We start from the raw sequence: 19,623 nt of genomic DNA, 5'->3' as shown, positions 1-19,623 counted from the left end.
GAACGTGTAATGACGGGGATGGATCCTCGAATAATCCGGAACGCCTTTTCATCAGCTCATTTTTCCCGGTTATGATCTCGGACGCAACTAATTTTCCCAACCAACCGGTGGATATCCCTTCGTATGAAGTAACGAGAGGGCTGCTCCCGGTAATATTTCAAACTGCCTCCGTAGATCGAGCTGCATTGAAACGCTTCGAACCGAATCCCTTTTTATTACCGCGCAGCATTCACGAGAAGTCTCTGTCGTGATCTACCATTTCTAAAAACTTCCGCACGCCGCCCACTTATGGGCGTGTGTATGAAAATTTCCACGTTCTAATTAACGGCGATAATTCAATGGGCTCCAAAGCTATTCCACCGTTGAAATGTGTATGCGGTAAGTGTAATAATGTGTGTATACCTATAAGTGGATATAACGTATAAAGTAGTAATTACAGAAGGAAATATAACACTGTCCATAAAAATCGTTCATTTTCAGCCAGATTGCTACGTTGCTAAAAATATATATTCCGTGCAATCATGTACCGATGCAACATTAACAAATCCGTATATGAAAATAACTTCATTGACATTCATGGTGAAGAACATTCAGAGTTCGATTCTCGTAGTAGAAGTTGATCTGGTTTATCAATTGCGGTATCTTTCGTCGATTTATCTTTTCATACGGTTCGGACAATTTTTCATCACCAGGATTTTATTAAGTTTGGCAGATTTATTTAATCGCATTCCGCATTGTAGACCGGAGGAAGTTATTTTGATAAGGTTTTTTCATACGTGAAATACGCGAAAAAACATTTTAGACATCCTCTTCACATCCAATTTTTGCTAAAAGTGCGAGGTGGAAAAAATGTTCCACATTCGCAGGTTCATATTCGGCATGAGAGAATGTACGAAAGCAATTCGGTATACTATTTTTTATGCAAAATACGTGTAGGAAGTTGTAATTAATTATACCGTTTCATAGCATATATGATGAACCACTTTAGGGGATGATCTGACGAGTGAATAAAAACGTTGTTATTACAAAAAGCTTTCGGAACATAAAAGCGTTTCTGGGAGTATATTTTGACATTATCTAACAGAGCTAATCGTGCGAGGGACAAAAATTCGCAGTGAGAATTTTAGATTTTCTACGATTAACCGACACCTATATTATACGCAGAGATACTACAGATCACAATAGGAACCGTGGAAATAACGAATATACAATGTATTAAATCAAATTTCATCCGCCAACGTTGCGCCACCATTGAAAATTTTATCTTCATTCTCTGGACACTCTGCCTTCACGTCAAAAGCAAATATACGTATAGGACGAGCAAACCGGCCCCGTTTCATTCCTCGCATGCCTCATTCACACGGCTATGGTGCATGTATATATATGTATACATATACATGTATAAACGCACGTGTATTACACGTACCTGTGCTTCTGCGCGTCATGCGTATTCATGCGCGAGTTATCACTCGGAAGAGAAAAGCTCACAAGTCACGCTATTTGTTCACCACAGTCCAGAAGCTACAAAAATTGTATCCTTCTAATTATATCCAAACCCGAAGGTAGCGAATTTTTCTTTCTTACAACGAAGTCGAGTATTTTTTCTAGCTTGAACAGTAGGCTAGCCGTAGGCTGACTTTTCTCCGTTGATACGTATTATTTAATACGATAATTTTTCCCTGCGAACGATTTTGACGAGCGGACTAATTCCTTTCAACTTTTCACTCCTATTTCCGAAATTGTGCAAGACTAGACTTCACACGATTTTAAAGACTTTATACGACCGCCAGAAAATTACAGTTGGCTTCATTGAACTTCACAGCTTCAATAAAAGGTTTCCATGATTTTAAAAGACTTTACTTGAAGTTGAAACGTTTTACGGGGTAGGCATTTAATGAAAGTTTTACGACTTTACCGAATGCCTTTCCCCTAATTTCAGAAAACTTCAATTTTACGGTGATCTATTATTATAAAGCTTTAATTAACACAAAAAAACACCAGAAGTAATGCAATATTATTTTTAAACCGTTGCAATTCCATGCATGGGAAACGTTTGTCGTCTACCAATTAGCACGAAAAACCTTCAACTTAAGGTGGCACCATCATAAAATCGTTCAATTCAAATAGATACACTCTTTTGGGTTCAACACTGCGGTTAAATAACACCTAGAAAACCTTTTACATTGTAACATACGAGGCACAACCAATGAAAATTTATCGGACAATTCCACCCCCTCTCGAAATTCACACATCAATTCCACGAGCATCAGAGAAATAGCCAAATAGATAAGTCGCATATTTCGGTTTTGAGTAAATGTTTCATACGATTTTACAGCCGCAATCCGTTTTTTCGCTATGTCCTCGATTCTGTACCGAGAAGTCCAGGCCGCCTGGAACGTTCGGTAAAATCCATGAATAATTTAAAGCCTGAAAGCTTTTCCGGCAAATATCCGCGACCGTTGATTTAAAATTCCGATTGATCGACGCGTGACGTTCCGGATGACATCGCCGTCACCCTCGTCATCATCAATGACGTCATCCGCGCTCTATGACGGCAAGGTGATCTGCAGGTGCATCTCTCGGTGTACACACCTTTTCATGGTGCGGTTACATTTACCCGGAAGTTGCGTGCTGCAAGAATCCACCCGCGCATCAAATCTCACGATCAACTCGTAAATCCCACCGCTGACACCAATAACGAGTGCGGAGCTGGAATTAAACGAGACGTCGTTTCGCAGTAGGAATCATCTCCTACAGAGATTCGGATATAACGGCACTGCTGAGTAATCGGCTGTAAAAAGAGAGGTCTAAACTCGATAGATAGCATAAGTCACCTACTGCGAAGATTAATTATGTCAGGAATTTCATTGAAATAAGTCTCACCCCATTCGATTTTATTCCTGATCATCTCGTTTTGTCATTCGAAATAAAGCACACTGTTCCCAGAACGTTTGTTAGATTGTAAATCAGATAAGTTTGCATCGATTTAAACTATTCGATATTTATGACTCTGATCACCAGTATGTTTTTAATAATTCATCATTTTCGATCATGAAATTTCGTACTTCTTCGAATGTATTCTTCTGAGACGAAAAAAATGCTTACCTCTTTGGGTCGCAATAGTTCAATTTTACATCAATAAAAATTCCCTAGCTGAATTATTTCACAATCGCTATTCGTTATATTGTTTAAACTGAAATTTTGTTTTTTCTCTTCTTGAAAATTATTAGTTACAGAATTGTTAGATCGAAATGTTGGTCAAAAAAAAACTTTAAAAACTTAATTCTGTTGGCGCACATTTTAGACTGGCCACGAAAATGACTTTCAATTTTACAAGTTTTGGCCAGATTTTCGATGATCACTTTTTTTTCTTACGCATCGTGTCAATATTTTGTTTGTATTCAAAACTTTATATCGCTGAAACGATTAATAAGAAAAAAAAACTTCCAACACGAACGCAAGGAATAATTTTATTCCAAACAATGGTATTAATAATCAGCGAAAAAATCGAAAAGGATAATTCGAGTCAAACATAGATTAAATAAAAACGTAGATAGAAGATTCCAGATTCAAAGAATTGATTATGAGATTCAACATTCGATGTACCGCAGTCGAGTTTTTTATGGTACATTTCTTAGATGATAGTAAGAGGACGTCTCGTGCGTTACCTGGCAGAGCGATCAATTTTAATCAGCGTACAGTTGGATATTTGTAATTTCTCTGCCAGCTTCTGGTACCGCGGGGCGTTATGACGGGGGTGGAAACTGCCGCAATACATCATTCTGTATCTCTGACGCTCCGAGCCACTGATACTACCGCCGGTTTCCCGTTGGCCCCAACTCATATTTCTATATTAGCAGAAAAACTCGGGGTCTGGCAGGCTACTGCACCTTTCAGCGATAAGAAAAATAGAATGAGAAAAAAATAAGACAGACTTCTTTGCAGTTTGTCTTAGTATCCACTGATCCATGGTGTCTCTATTGGTGCGCAGGGTTGGCTACCAGAATGTAATACTTTGAATTCGCACATCCATTTCAATGATTGAGAAGTAGAAATATTTGTGATAGATAAAATATAAAAAACAGTGACAATTTATTCAACTGTTGTTAGACTATTGAGACATGATATGTGAATTTTTCTAAACTAAACAAGACTCGAAGAAATTTGCAAAAAAATATTTTACCTATGTGAACCAGATGTTGAAGATATTCACTCGTAAGTTAAGAAATTGAGAAATTCGCTACGAAACACAAATGGTCAAATATTAATAAATGAGAAATATGTAAAACATTTAAAAGAAAATTTTTTACAAAAACAAATTATAACAATTCAAACGTGTAATTATCCCCTTTTCTTTAAAATTTGTGTTTCTGGAAGACGTTTTTTCTGTTGTTTTTAAAACCGAAACTGGTCATCTGGGAACTATGAATGATCAAGCTCTTTTTATCGAAGTGTATGGTTATGATAAGTCGAGCGAATATATGTACATATTAAGTGCAATTCAGTCTGGATATGAAACCGTCAATTGAATTAATACGACAAGTGACGGAGTGATGGCGAGACCAACGAAGTTAGAGGAAGTCAAATTAGTCTCAAAATCAGAATAGATTAGCCCCTCACGCCGTTGATGCGAAACCTTCTCGAAGCGGTCAATTAGCTCTTGGAGAGCCATCGAGCTTCCACCATGAGTTATCCTCTTACAATGAATTATAGCGTGATGAAACGTCAAGCATCAAGCTAGGTGAATCGCGAGAATGAAAACGGTTAAGAATAAATCGGCTAGACCCTTTGAATCGGAATCCGAAATTTGAAAAAAAACGAAAATTAACATTTTGAAAAATTTGCAGTAACGTTATTTTCTGCTAGCGATAGTGAACACAAGTAAAACAATATTTCTGCTGTATAATGGAGATGAATAAGAGTGAAATAGAATAAAAAAATGTACGATACAAATTTAATTTGTGAAAAAGTCTATTCTGATGCTTTTACCGTTTATTACTATCATTATTTGCTTTCATTATTCGGATTCATTTCTACTAGTTACATAGTAGAGATGTTGTTTATACTACTATAGATTTCTTGAATAGTTTTCTCCATCTTCCTAACAATAAGTCTCGATTAAAAATTTCTGGTTCATTAACCCTAAATGTCCCACATCTGGTCAGGGCCATTTACGATGAAGTTAAAAAACCACGAATAAAAAGATAACCCGAACGAGTAATAAAATGTACTAGCAACTTAGAATGAGTCAAAATACATTAATCCAATTGTAAAATTCATTGCGATTCTTTCATTTACTTGTGAATTAGCTCGTTTTATATTTTGTATTTTTCTTTTTTGTGATATTCGAAGATCTTTGACACTTTGAAGGCAATTGCAGGATAGCATTGCAGTTTAAAGTATGAATCAATGGATCACCTTCTTACTAACTAACGGAAACGCTGTCTCAACGGCACATGCTCTAAGACGGGCAATACTTTTGCCGGAAACCTGTGCAACAAGTGCGTCATTAGATGGGGTGAGCCGGGGCGAATCATAATGCATAACTTTATCCAGGCGACGCCGTCCTACTTGTCGCGGTTATTCGCTAACCCCTCTCATTTTCTGACACCCACACACCCTTTTCCAAGAATATACTTGCGAATAAAACGCTTTAAATTTGTCGAAAATTTTTGCGAGAAATGTAGTCAAACGAATTGATTTTAGGGACGTTTCACCTTTCAAGGAAATCGATCACTCTCAAACTTCTTTGAGGAGACTGGTTGACCAGCGATCGATAATTTTTATTCATTTTATAACAAAATAGCCGTACGTTGAATATTTATCAAATCGGTACATTTGTAAGCTACGAAGATCTCCTTGAAAATACAAGAACAAAAAATACAGGAATTATAAACGAAAGCTCAGATATCAATGCTTCAATTTGCATCGCGTCAGGATTACTGAAAATCTAGCAGATTCGTTCGATTTCACCTTACAGTAAGACTCGTTTCACTTGGAAGATTATTTTCTACCAAATTGCTACAACAGATTTTTTTAAGTAGTCAACTCAATCCTCTATTTATTGATCATAGTCAATAATCGTTGCAATTTTGTAAAATTAGATATTCAATAATGCCAGGATGAGTTTGACAAAAAAAAATGTTTCAGCGAGTTTGACAGAAAACAGTCTTTTGATTAAAAAATAATAACATTAGAAAACACGGTAACGCAAAGCAGTTGGGAAAAAAATCTATGATTTATGTTTTGTTGGAAAAAAATGTGATAATTGTATCACTTTTTGAATTTCCGAAAAGACCAACTTGTCGATTGATACATGATTAAACGTGTGGGCTGAAAAATACTAAAAACCAGAAAAAGCAACAAATTTGAATGTGAAAAGCGGCTGCGTTTGAAATTTTCACATTGCATGCAGGTAGTCGATAGATCTGTCGATATAATATCTGTATCTTGCATCGCCGGATTTCTATTCCATCTAGACAGCTCTACGTTCGTTAATAGACCTCGTACATTTCATCAATAGACAGAATATTTTTTGTCTGCTGATTTTCTCCCCTTCGCCTCTGGTTCGGGAAAAACGTGAAGGTAGATGCTTGTATGTACGTATAGAGTGCAGTGAGTGCTGCATCGCTTGGGAATGAAAAGCTCCGATATCAAAGCGTATTGATTCGATGCTTTGCGTTTTATGAAACAGTCACAACACTTTAACGAAAGGCCAACATCTGGGCTTGAACTCAAGCCAACGAGCTTTACACGCAGCCAGAAGCAAACGGAAACCGGTGACTATCGCAGCTTTCCACTGATTTCACCAATCGCATCAATATTCCTCATTAACTAGCTCTAATCAGACGTATTGCAATTTATTTCTTCCCAAATTCATCATACTTGCATAAATTTATACCCACACACTGTTCGATAACTCTAATTTCGTTATGTAATTAATGCTATTTACGTGAATTAGGAAATGTGCTAATAACATTTCTGCCAAATCCTACTTAGACATCAATTCTTAGAAAATCACTTATACTTTCACAGATCATTACCCATTATTTGCAACAATAGACGTCAATTATAACACTAACAAAAAAACAAAATGACTCCCAAATAATCTTCTTGATTAGAAAAAACTAATTAAAATAACTAGGCAGCAATCTTACAACGGAGTGTTAAATTTACATGATCTTGAACTCGCCACTGACAACCTGAATGTTACTCTACAAAACATTTTAAACAAGTCGATAAAGAATATACCTGTGAATAAACGAAAATCTCATCCCCGCAAAGATTGGATTACACCAGAGATTATTTTTTCGTGCAATACTAAAGAAATACTGTATAAAATCAGGCAAAAAGTTCAACACAATCTGAACTTAAAATACAATTATAAAAAGTACAAAAAAATCTTTAATGGATTCATCTAATCTGGTAAAAACAATTATGAACAAGAAAAAGTTAGTAAATGTAGCAAAGATAGTCAGAAGTTACGGAATTATACAAAAAACAAGTTAGACAATTCGAAAAGAAAAAAAAAAAAAAAATAAAGAACTGGTGCAATTAAATGTATTATGGATGACGACAAAATCGTGTACAATACAAAAGATATTGCAAATACTATTAACAAATTTTTTAGAAATATAGGAAAAAAACTAGCCAACAAATTGATAAATCTAACAAAGAAATATTAAAATTGCCAAACTTTAATGATAAGCCTATTTTTATAAATCCATGTAGTCATATTAAAGTGCCGAGAGTTATTGGTAGTCTTAAAGATGAAGCTCAAGGTATTGATGGACTGAGCGCAAAAATGTCAAAAAAGATTTCAATAAATATAGTTGATCCAATGATTCATGTTTTCAACCTGTGCATACAGAATGCGATTTGTCCAACAGTACTTAAGTCGACAGAAATAGTTCCAATGTACAAATCTGCCGACAGAAACCTTCCAACAAATTATAGATCAATTTCAGTGTTGCCAAAATTATTGAAAAATTGATTCATTTCAGACTGTACAACTTTTTAAGAAAACAAAAATTTGGTTTTCATGAAAAATATTGGAACAAAAGATTTTGAATTCGACACCACTTGGAATGTCAATTTTTCTTCTCCGGTTTCGTATTTCAGTCAAGATTTTTTGCCATCTAAATTTTTCGTGAAGCTGTAAGAGGCAACGAATTTCAGATACGGAATAATCGAAGATTAGTAAAACGATTTGTTCACTTTCAGAATGAATGATACGGCAAAAATTCACAGAATGTCGAACCGTGAATATACAAATCCGTGAAAGAACGTGTAGGAATAGACGCACATTATATACATGGAGTATGGAAAAGTAAATGAGTTTAATTAAAGTCTTTGTGTCGGAGATTTTCCAGAGCGCGATCATCATTTATTTATTATACCTCCTTTCGCGCTCGCGGCGTAATTCTCTCTCTCTCTCATTCTCTCATTCCAGGCAGCTTATCTGTCCTTAACCAAGCTTACTCGCTCAGTCGGTATGATAATCGGGTGAATTAAACTTAAGTTAGGGGATTCTTATTCCGCGGAGAGATTCAAGTGGCAGAAAAAGCGAGCGAGAGAGAAAAACTTGGCAGCTATAGGGGTTCAATCTGCGAGGCGAGGCGCAGAAGGACTAGAAGAGAGAAAAGGAGAAAGTGGTGAGGAGGATGGGAACAGGGCAGAGCTTGTTACGGGGTGCCGGGAGATGAGAAAACGTGATGGTGAAAGGAATTATCAGGGGCGTAGACCAAAACTCACCCCGAAACCTTGTGGAACTCTTACTGTACCGTTCCTCCTCATTCTGTCGCCTGATTTTCCTTAATCGCTTTTCAGCTATGCCGTACGAGAAAATGACGGCCTCCGTCCGATACCGCGATTATTCGGAAATGACCTCATGTCATATAGTCGTTAAGCTACCAATTTTAAAACAAAAATTCACTAGACTGTTTTGTAGAGAGTTTAATTCTCTTATACAAAATGCTTCCAGGATCATGTCCATTTTATTAAATGTGATTACTGGGTGGTAAGAATTTTTTTAAAATACCACCTTCCCCATGCATGTTCTGTTTTTTATTTGTCAGTTTCAGTCAATAGTTATGAAAAATTGGGGGTTATTCACTGACATCGATAAATTTCCACTGATCTATATTTAAAGATTGGAAAACCAATACAACCATAAACTATGCCTAAAAATCCGGATCCTGAAAAAATGGTACCTATGCATAACTTTTTTTTTTTTTATAAAAAAATCAATCGAAAGGGTTTGCATTACGAAAACTGTCTAGGAACATAACCTGGCGTATCAACAAAAGATTCGCGGGTCGCATGACTTGCAAGTTGTGTTGTGTATAGGTATAAGAGTAAAAAAGCTGAGCGCCCGCAGTGAAGGTTTATGCAGTAAAATAAAGTGCATTCCCGTGTCACCGCGGGCAATGATATCTTTTCCTGCGGCGGTATATATGTATGCGAAGTGTAGAGCACATCAAGTTTTTCCCCTCAATTTTTGTTTGTATTTTGCGGTGATTGTCAACCGGAAACGGATGTCCGTGCTGTGAAAAATGGCCCCTGGCGCGCTTCCGGCGTCAAGTACAATATACCGGGCTCCGATACATGCGAGACTCGTACGCGGCAAATGTTGGCGATAACGAAAGCGCAGTCTCGAGGTGCTTTCGACGACTGGAAAATGTTTTCGAGTCTCACTCTCGTCATTACACTTGCGTGATAACCGCCTTAAGTATTCGAAACTAGTATCTTCATTCGCTGTTTCACCCGCGACATTCGGATATTAAATTCTGAACTGCTTACGCTCATCATCGGAACGAAACTATTTTTCCATGTAGCTTCTTCAGCTTTTTATCCTCGACACGCCAGTTCGGTCGTGAGAACAGCTTTTGATCTCCCGCCATCTAATGTAAATTGTAAATCCGTCCCACCACTTGTAATCATCATTGTAAATCAGTCCCATCTCTTGTTTCTCGGCTATGTGATAAGATAACTTTAGATTATAAGGTAAGTGTACGAGTTATTCACCCTGTGGGAATTATTAACGTTTGTTGGTTGTATCTGTTTGATCCTTACTTCTAAAATCACCAATAAATAAATTTTTAGTGTTCCTCTACAGCCCTCTACTGCAAATTTATAGTAACCCTCTAACAATTGGCTTTGGTAACCCAGAAATTCACAATTTGTACCGTCAATTTATAATTTTGGAGAATAAAAGGGTCAATAATTGGGTCTAAACGTGTCAATAACTGGTACACTTACCTTATTATCTATAATGAGACTTTAGATACAGTACAAAAGCTTCGGTTAAAGCTTTACGGAAATCGGTCCAGCAGTTTTCGAGATTAGTGACAATAAGAAGGAAGAAACAAACGCTTTATCTTTGTAATAATAGTCCAGGTGTACGGATCCAGAAACGTGCGAGAATGTAATCTCGTAGTCTTTTCGTCATTCGACGAGCCGATTAGAGAATTTTAGTACCGACGAGGCGTCGAAACTGGCTAAGGGGTGCTCCAAACGGCTGAAGTGGGGTTTTAGTGTTAAAACCTAGAAACGGCACGAGATCTAAAATGCAGCGATAATGAGGCTTGGCCAAACAGGTGCTCTTCACTACAGGCACGAGCTGCCGCTTCCGTCGCGACAAAGCATTTCAAATTTGTTCCATCTCTGAACAAAGCGAACTGTTGCCAGGTCTGCACACCCCTTCAACAATTTCGCGGAACGTCGGATGTACGTTTACGCTCATCCCGCGACACATCTATTCTTTTTCCCAAGACGGCTCCAACGCAAGAGAAAAAACCAGCGACAGGCTCACTCAACGACGCTGCAGGTATATAACTTTTTGGTACAAGACTCAATATGCTCACCAAGCGCGTCTGACTCATTAAATGCTACCAGCTGCCTTCTTAGACAAGGAAATTTCTCCAGCAGAGCGACCGGAGTTAAAAGAAACTGGAAACCGGCCCTCTGTACATATTAAAAAAGTACTTTCACGCTGAATAGAACTGTGACTGGTATACGTTGGCAAGTATTTGATTACAGGAGAGTTGTGTTCCAGACATGTAAGTTCGAGAGGGCAGAAACCAAAGGTTTTTGGGTTCGGAGCAAGTGGCATACGATGTTTTTATGACCAATTGGTATAAGGCGAAATTTTTCATTATTCTAGTCGTAAGAATAAAAGACAGTACTGATTGCTACTCAAGCAGCGAGTGATAAAAAATATCGCATTGTAACGGCAAAGATGAATGCGAAGTTATAAGAATATTGTGTTCTTGTACTAAAATTTGAATCTTCGTTGACTGTATATGAAACTCGCCATGTTGTAGTTCCCATTTTTAAACACAACTTTGAAATCACAGCAACTCGGTAAAATTACGACGATCAATATTCATCGAAGTTTGAACATTTCTTTAATTCTTACGCTTTTTGTTCGTAATACGGGTTCCATTAATTACGTCGGATTTTATATTTCTGAGGTTGGATTCTAGGAAATTACTTCATGTGGATGTGTAATTTACTGCTAATTTTGAACTAAAAATCGGGTTTTCTGTGATATTGAATTTAACGAGACCCTGCACGGAAAGGATTATACTCAATTCCGTTTATTTTATGCTCCATTATTCGCAGTAAAATGTCTGGCAGCTCAGCCAGGACCAGCTATTAGTAGAACCTACCCGATATTATTCCCACTGTCCATTATTGCCGAACTAGTTCTCTTGCAGTGCCCGGCTACACGTATCCACTGCTTAAAATAAACGTGGTTTTAGACGCTTGTTAGAGACTAAAATTCGTGCCCTGATTACTCCGACTTTGGTCGGAGTGGCTGCTGTGATGAGAAAAATAGGACCGTAAAACAAAACAGAATTGAGTAGGCAGTTCGCAGTTTATGGAAACGAGCAAATGTCGTAAAGTAAGCCGCGAAAATATAGTAGAATAAATATGTGTATCAGAAACTACTTTTGTTCGGAAGCTGGGAACTTGAACTTTAAGGGAATCACACTGAACGTAACTTTTTGGTTTTTGGTTACAGGAGACTTCTAGGCATGTGTTGAACATAGAGTCTGGACTACTGGCATGGAGTTTGATCTGCTGCCTTTTCTTCTTTTACTGTCAGGTAAGGACACAAATCAACGTTAGATTATAAGGGCCATTTCTGATTTACAAGCACTTCTGGATGTAAATATAGCAATTTGAATGCAGTGACGCATAAACCGACGCATGACGACTTTACCGAGAGTTTGATACAGTAATCCTGCAATTAGCAGGATAGGAAGTTCCAGAATACAGGAAGTATCAATTCACTTTGATGTCAGTTAATGGTACACTGTAAACTTCGGAAAGTAGTTTGCACCACATGTCGTGAGAACAATAATTAACTGAACGGCATCATTCTTGCAGGGGTTTTATAAATATTACATGCAAATTCAATTATTTCTCATAATTTCAGGAACCACGATATGAATAGCATTTTAACAGATTTTAAATGGGATTCAAAAGCTCAAATTTGTGCAACAGATGTCGTAAGATTTTGGTAAGGTTCAAAAACTAGAGTTCTCAAAATATTTTAAAAGCCTTTGATGCGTTTTAAGTTTTTGAAAATTTTTTCAAATCCAGCAAAATCGAGAGGATTTTTTAAGCTTACAAAATATTTGATTGTAATTCAACTGAGCTTTCAGAATTTCTGAAAACACACAATAAAGTCTCAAAAATTTCTGAAATTTAAACAAAATCCCCAAAATTGTCAAAAGTTCAGATCAATTATCACGTAGGTACACATATTCGGGGTACGCGACGAAGATCCGATGCACCGAATTTAAATCTCGACGAACTTTTCCCCGGGGTAACTGACTGCGCGTTAATTAATCAACAAACATCCGTTGCCCGAGGCGTATTTTTACCGTGTAAGTAATTGAAAATATTTAATCAATTACCGCGTTTCGTTATTCGGTGAGAAGACAGGCGTGGAAATGCCGAGCTTTCGGATTTATTTGCGCAGAATAGCAAATGCCGCGATAACCCGGACTAGGAGCCACCCTGACTGTTTCGCCACATCAAATGTGAATCCATCGATTTATAGACGTCGATGATCATGTCCCAAAGCTATCGGATAGTGCCGGCTGGTGTAAACGCAGCCCTCGGTCCGAACTATATCGGCTCGACGTACATACTTACAATTAGAATGCAAACAGCGGTGGATTCATGGGGCCAGATTACAGCCATCGAACCGGTTCGCCTTGAACTGAACACCCCGACTCCTCTGGCCTCACCCTCGAGGGTTAAGGGACAGACGCTTCTATTTACCGACGCCTCTCGAACCGGCCGACTCATTGACGTCAGTATTGCGATCCGAAACACCCGAGGACAAACATTAATTTAACATAATTGCTTTTCTACTATCAACACGAACATCGTCGTCGTCACGTGATTAGGTCCAGTGTTTCATCTACAACGTCTGGCGATACCTAAGTTTTATACTTTTCAAATCTTTTCGCACCATCGGGTAAATCACAGCGTAAGAAAATATGTCGGTGTGAGCTTCTGCGGCCTATAATTTCGTGTCAATTTAACACTATCTGTGATGTTAATGGCTACTATCCGATATCGGTTTAATAATATCCGATGACTGTTTAACACTATCTCATGTCAATTTCGGGTCATGCGATGTCAATCAAACACTATCCGATGCCAAGGTTTCCGAATTGATCATGAAAATTGTTCTATAGTAGTCTGCACACTGGCGAATTTTAACATCATATTTGTTACAGTGTGCCTATTATACAAATGGCCAGTCAACGAAATCGACTAATAAAAAGGTTCATCATATCGAAGAGCAGAAGTAAACAGCCGCTTTGAACGGTAGCCGACCGGTAGATGCGGTGAACATTCAGTCGCCGTGTATAAGCCGGAAATGGACAGTTGCCAAGTTCGATTTTGGATACACTAGCAAAATTGGCAACGATGGGATAGCGGGAGGTGCATTGCGTGGTGTAGAGGCGGGTAATAGGGAGGGTTAATAAGACTAATAGCATTCGGTCGAATATCTGCGGCTTCGGATGAAAACGAAATACCGTTGCGTGCCGATGATATTGACGCCGTTACTGCAACTAATTGGAAAATTACACGGTTCGACTGTTTCTAGGATGAAATTCAGTATGAAGCAGAGAAAATGTTTTGACTGCCCCTGTTATTTGAGAAAACTAAAATCTTGGGCTCGACAATTATCATTTTTGCAAATAACACGCGAACGGCTGATGGTCAGTTGATCATATTGAAAATATTTACAGTTCTGAGTTGAGTAAAGGCAAACCGATGTTCCGAATTTCATTTAAATTGATTCGTTCGTGCGATTATGTCGTTATAAAATCAATAAAAATATTGAATTTTTATGCAACTTACGAACTTTCTTAATGCAGACTGCTAACGCTCCAAAATATCCAGTTTGAACAATACATACAATAAATTTGGAGAACTCGTTTATCTTTGAGATTAAACAATTATCGAAAAAGTTTTTGTTAGCTTCCCTGGCTATGAACAATTCTACAGCTAGACTTTCGTTGTACTTGTGTATCGTATGCAGTGAACGTACATCGGCAACTGTCTGGATGCAGCATCCAGTTATTCGAGAGATTTGGGAATACAAAATTCCTCAAGTCCCTTCTCCGATGATTAGGCCAATCGAGGAAATTTTCGCGATTGCTACTGCTGGCAACGTACCAAGGAATTGTTCCTGATTTTCCCAATCCTATCAGCCTCCACCTCCCTCCCTCCTCCCCCCACCCCCCCCGCACCCCTTCAGCTCGAAGCCGTCGCTCCAATCGGCTTCAGGGATTACAAAATAGGAGGCAACGAGAGAGTGAGAGAGAAAGATATACGAACGGAGAATAAATGGTATATCGCTTAAATCTTGCATATCTCTGCCGATGAAAAGGTAAGATAATTTTCTCTGATAATGTGGCTTACTGCCGGAGATCTAATGTAAATGGGTAAATTAGTATCAACAATAGATGTTATAGTAATTATTGATAAATAAACAGTTTTTGAACGTATGTTTGATTAATCGTGTATTGATTTTTTCTCAATCATGTAGAGACTTTTGTATTTAGTTATGTATTCTGAAAGCCATGTAATTGTGAACCCTAAGTTATTGGAGGCTTAATGCGTAAATCATTTGACTACATCGTACGCTGAATTAATTGGTAATAACTGGCAATAGTGTCACTCTTTACAAGTTTTATTTTCGTGGTAAAATTCGAGAAGCGGTAGAACGTTGACGAATCCGTTTGTAAATTTGCCACACCGAACGATAAGGAAAAATAAATGGTGGCTTGTAAAGGCCTGCGTGATTTTCAAAGTTGGTCGAGAATCAAGTCTAACAATTAGTGTAGAATAGGACAGACAATGATTAGTGATCAATTGTCGTGTCTGACTTTATTTCAATAGCGATAAATTTCTTTGAAAAATTCACTCCAGAATTATCAAGAAAAAAAGTCCCCCACTGACTTCGTGAGAAAATGAACAGTCCAACTACTCGAAGACAGAATACCAGGCTGATCAAACAGCAGCTCACCAATGACCATTCAAGACCTGATTTTACGCTTCCCGCAACGATTTAGAAAATTCCTCAAAGTGTACCCAGAGCACCGAGGAACAGGTATGAAATCTGGGTTCTGTTGATGACATCCAGAAGAGACGAAGATAGCGGCTGGCATGTAGATGGCCGTATATGGGCAACCAGGGAAGTGCTGTACCTACACCACAATGCAAGGGAGGTGGTGGAGGAGGAAGGTACGGTTTGCAAGGGAAACGTCGAACCCAGGGTGAGCCATGGATGACATGTAATCGATCAGAAGCACTTTGCCGACACTCCGCACGGTGAAGTGCCGAGCGTGGTTGTCGAAATACACTCGCATGGTGCGAAAGCCGTGCAACTCCGCTGCCGGCTCGATATGTTATTTATACACGCATCCTGTATTACAAGGTGTATATACACGACGAATCGAGTTCCACACTGCCAGGCTCATCTCTTAATTACATCGCACTTACCCGGTTTCGTGTCTAGCCGGTCGTCTGAACGCCTCGGCTGAGCTCTCCGCGCTGTCAGACAGACCCCAAGTGTCTTGCAATTGTAAAACATACATCTAAGATTCATCGAGAAATCAGCACTGTAACTGATTACCAGTGTTGAGACAGGGAATTGATGATTGGCCAAATGCGAAACCGGAGTGTTTGAGAAAGAGGAACGTACGTCTTTATCGAACATGGTGAACCATTGTAGAGTTTGAGGTTGTTGAGTCAACGTCAAATTATCACCGTCAACATAGAATGTCTCCCATACATTTCATTCTTACAGGATATTATAACGTGGTTGTTTACCTTCTAAAGGATCGTCGTTCACTTTAGAAGGATTCAAAGAGTAAGAGTCAGCATTCTGAAGAGCAAACAATAAATTTGTAGCGGGATAGGATGTTCGAACAAAAAACCAACACGAAACGGTATCCAGCGAACAATGCGAAATTTATGCGTCGACAATATATCGAGGGTTTGCGAAGCGGTCAGGGAAAACCGGATATCCTTTTCAACGTGATCAATGTCCGTTATCTCACTCGCTCTGAAAAAGGGATATTTTTGCGATTCGGGCAACGCCGGCTGGGAATGCTACGTCAGGTATGACGTAGGTGAGGTCAAACTCTTTCAAATCGTCATTGGCATCGCGGTACGCGAAGCGATGACACGTGTTTGGCGGGGGTGCGATGCGGGTATGGGAAATAGATTAGCCACGCTTTTCACATACATGCAGCAATTCAAAAGCACCCGTAGTCTAGTCCATTCCAGGTTATGCATACATCGCGCCGAATGAATTTTTCACATATTCACGAGCGGCAATCGATTCCCAGCACACGGGAGTTGCTTGGTAGTCATGAGTTTACTTATCGTTCCGGGCATGTTTGCCTCCGTATTTTGATTCATATTTTCATCCTCCCGCATCCATCATACGCCAGCTCCAATCTAATCCATCATCTCTACGCACAGACGAACCAACGTCGTCCTGGGTTATGCCATCGGTTTGTACGTGCTCTGTGCTGCTCCGCGTGCCTGGAGTTCAGGTCAGCTTAGCACGTGCGTCGGAAGCGTATCCAAAGCCCGGAGAGTTACGCCATATGCTCTCTATGACGTCATTTTTTCAAATGAAATTCAATTTTGCATGCAAGTTTTAAGCCGTGCCGGAAAATTTTAAGACAGTTCTATGATGGAGGGTTAATTCCGATTATGGTTTTCTGGTTGTCGACATTTTGGTTTCTTCGGAATGTCTGTGAGAAATATCAAGACTAACGAGCCCGAACTTCGCAGAGAAAAATTATTTCAGTCATAATCATAGGTAAGAGGGATAAAATTACTAGTTTTTTTAGCAATGCTCATACCTACGTTTTCAGCCTTGATCTTCTGTATCTAGAAGTACAACCTACTAACTTCTATCTCTATAGATAGACAATTTTTAAACGAGTCTACGTTATTTTTAGATTTTTCAGCTTTAATTGTATTCCGTATGCTTGAATCCAAAAGTGTATCATGTTGGATCCCTAAACCTCGAAGTCAAGTCTTCATTTCGTCAAGATTGGGCAATAGGGGACAAATCATATTGTACCGTGTTCGTTTGTATCCTTATTTTATTTCGACATCTAGAAGCCTCGAGCGATTGATATTTCAAGCTGATATATCGTTGCGACGGTCCATAAAACAGCTTCACATACCTTGTAGAATAATCCATAGTCGGAGAAATGGAAAGATGAGAAGAGAATATTTATGCTCGGAATTTTGATAAACTCCAATCCACTACTTGTGAAAATTTCATGCAAGACAAGTCTTACCGTAAGCAAAGGTGAACATGAGAGTAACCGATCCTTCCACATCAGGAGTGCACTTTACCACGTAACATGCAATTCTTTATTCGATTTCGGTATGTTTTATTCAGCCGGAGGCAAGGTGGAAAATATTTCATTTCAAAACACTCCACGAGTATTGTAGGATTAAGTCTTGTTCAATGGTTTACTTATATTTTTCAACACATTGAAAGAATCATTTACGTCAAGCTGTACGTTCCCCTGTAATTAATGGTATTCGGAAGATATTCAAGGCCTTGGACTTTGACTTGGCAATTGTTCCGCAGCAACTGAGGAAGAAAGCGTCGCAAAACGCGATCAATTGCTGTATTGAAAATCCCGGTAAAAACTTATCGAAACCGATAAAACCCGATTGGAATTGAATCGGATACATTTGGGTCAATCGCTAGAGCTTTGGCTTGCTGACGGGGAATTAATCGAAATTAACGGTTCTGAGTGGGGCCTTAAATTTAATCGGATCGAGCTGTATTGGTCAAAAGTACTTGTTTATACATGACTAGAAGTGAGAGAATCTGATGTCGTTCAATGAGAAAGCGTGTCTTGTACGTATTGGTAGCAACCGTCGTCTTTTGAAGATCACTTTCAATGATCATACATAACTACTAAATTTAGGGTTCAACTTTAATATCTGGCGACTCAGCGGATATGAAACGATGAAATTATTGTTATTTCTTACAATCATCTGAACTGGGTTGATTAATTTTTCTTAGCCATGGAATTCGCTCCGATCACGACAGCTTGTTTCCGAAGCCGTATGAAACGCCACGTATGAGAGACACCAACCATCCGCAGCGAGTGGACATTCGTATCACTGATTGTAACTCTCTTGCATATTGCAGAAGCTTCGACGTATTCCGCATGCACAATTCACTCCATCAATATTTCACGTCCCGATGTAGCTATAGGCATCGATTGTCACTGTCGTCTGTTACCAAGTGACGTAAGTAGGCAAATACATATTTGCGTAGATATACGTTCCAGCTCGAACGTCGGTTCATCGAGCCGCTGCAGTCAGACTGCACATTCCGATCCATTCCCAGGTAGAGTGCATCACACGAGCAGACCGTTATTCATCCTCGGAGGTTCTTCCCATCTCACCATCTCATTAACGTCAAGCGTAATGTCGTCTCTCTGGTTCGCTCCTTCTCATCTCCGTCTCATTCCCCGCATTCAGACTCATTCAAGTCCGTCTCTCCTCTGTGCTTGGCTGACGGCTGGGCGCAATGTTACAGATGGACTTGGAATCGCTAAAAGCCCGAGTGCCGGGAAGCCGTGGCCTGTTTCCCTTCAATTTTCCGGAAGCTCGGTCTGCGGCACTCGCCATCGTCCATGCTCGACGGGCCGGGATGCTGCTTCTCTATCGAACGATGGATCGGTCGCATCGTATACCGATATAATCCGCTTACCGTGTCGCAGTCTGACGGATCCGCGAGCGGACCTAATCCCCGGAACCCAGACCAACCCGACCCAACCAAATCCGCAGCTTCGACCCAGCCTCCAAACTCCGGGAGTACCGGCAAACTGAAACCGTCGGATGATCTATGCGATTCGCCAATTCTACGCTAATAATTGTAGATGTCACGGTGTAACATTGCCAGCCGAGATTAACCCCGATCCATAATAACCCGCCTCGTAGGAATTTCACCTTCCAATGCTGGATGTCGCAACGCGAAAGAATCGCGATCGAAAGCATCGGCCGAAGTCTGGGAGAAGTATTGTAATAATT

At 39.3% G+C, this 19,623-nt stretch overlaps 1 protein-coding gene across 5 annotated transcripts in view; it reads left to right on the top strand.

Moving 5' to 3' along the window:
• LOC124179875 (Down syndrome cell adhesion molecule-like protein Dscam2) overlaps positions 1-19,623 on the top strand; it is a 180,701-nt gene that overhangs the window by 55,004 nt on the left and 106,074 nt on the right. For all 5 annotated transcript variants that reach the window (XR_006870164.1, XM_046564723.1, XM_046564720.1 and 2 more), the window contains exon 3: positions 12,029-12,112. Coding sequence is in view for 4 of the 5 variants with exons in the window: in XM_046564723.1 (XP_046420679.1) it covers positions 12,073-12,112 (40 nt within the window). In the remaining variant the exon portion in view is untranslated. The remainder of the gene's footprint in view (positions 1-12,028; positions 12,113-19,623) is intronic.

This window comes from Neodiprion fabricii, chromosome 4 (genome assembly GCF_021155785.1).
Source record: "Neodiprion fabricii isolate iyNeoFabr1 chromosome 4, iyNeoFabr1.1, whole genome shotgun sequence".
Lineage (NCBI taxonomy): Eukaryota > Metazoa > Arthropoda > Insecta > Hymenoptera > Diprionidae > Neodiprion > Neodiprion fabricii.
The sequence above is the reverse complement of the archived record's forward strand: the minus strand, read 5'-3'. Positions and strand labels throughout refer to the sequence as shown.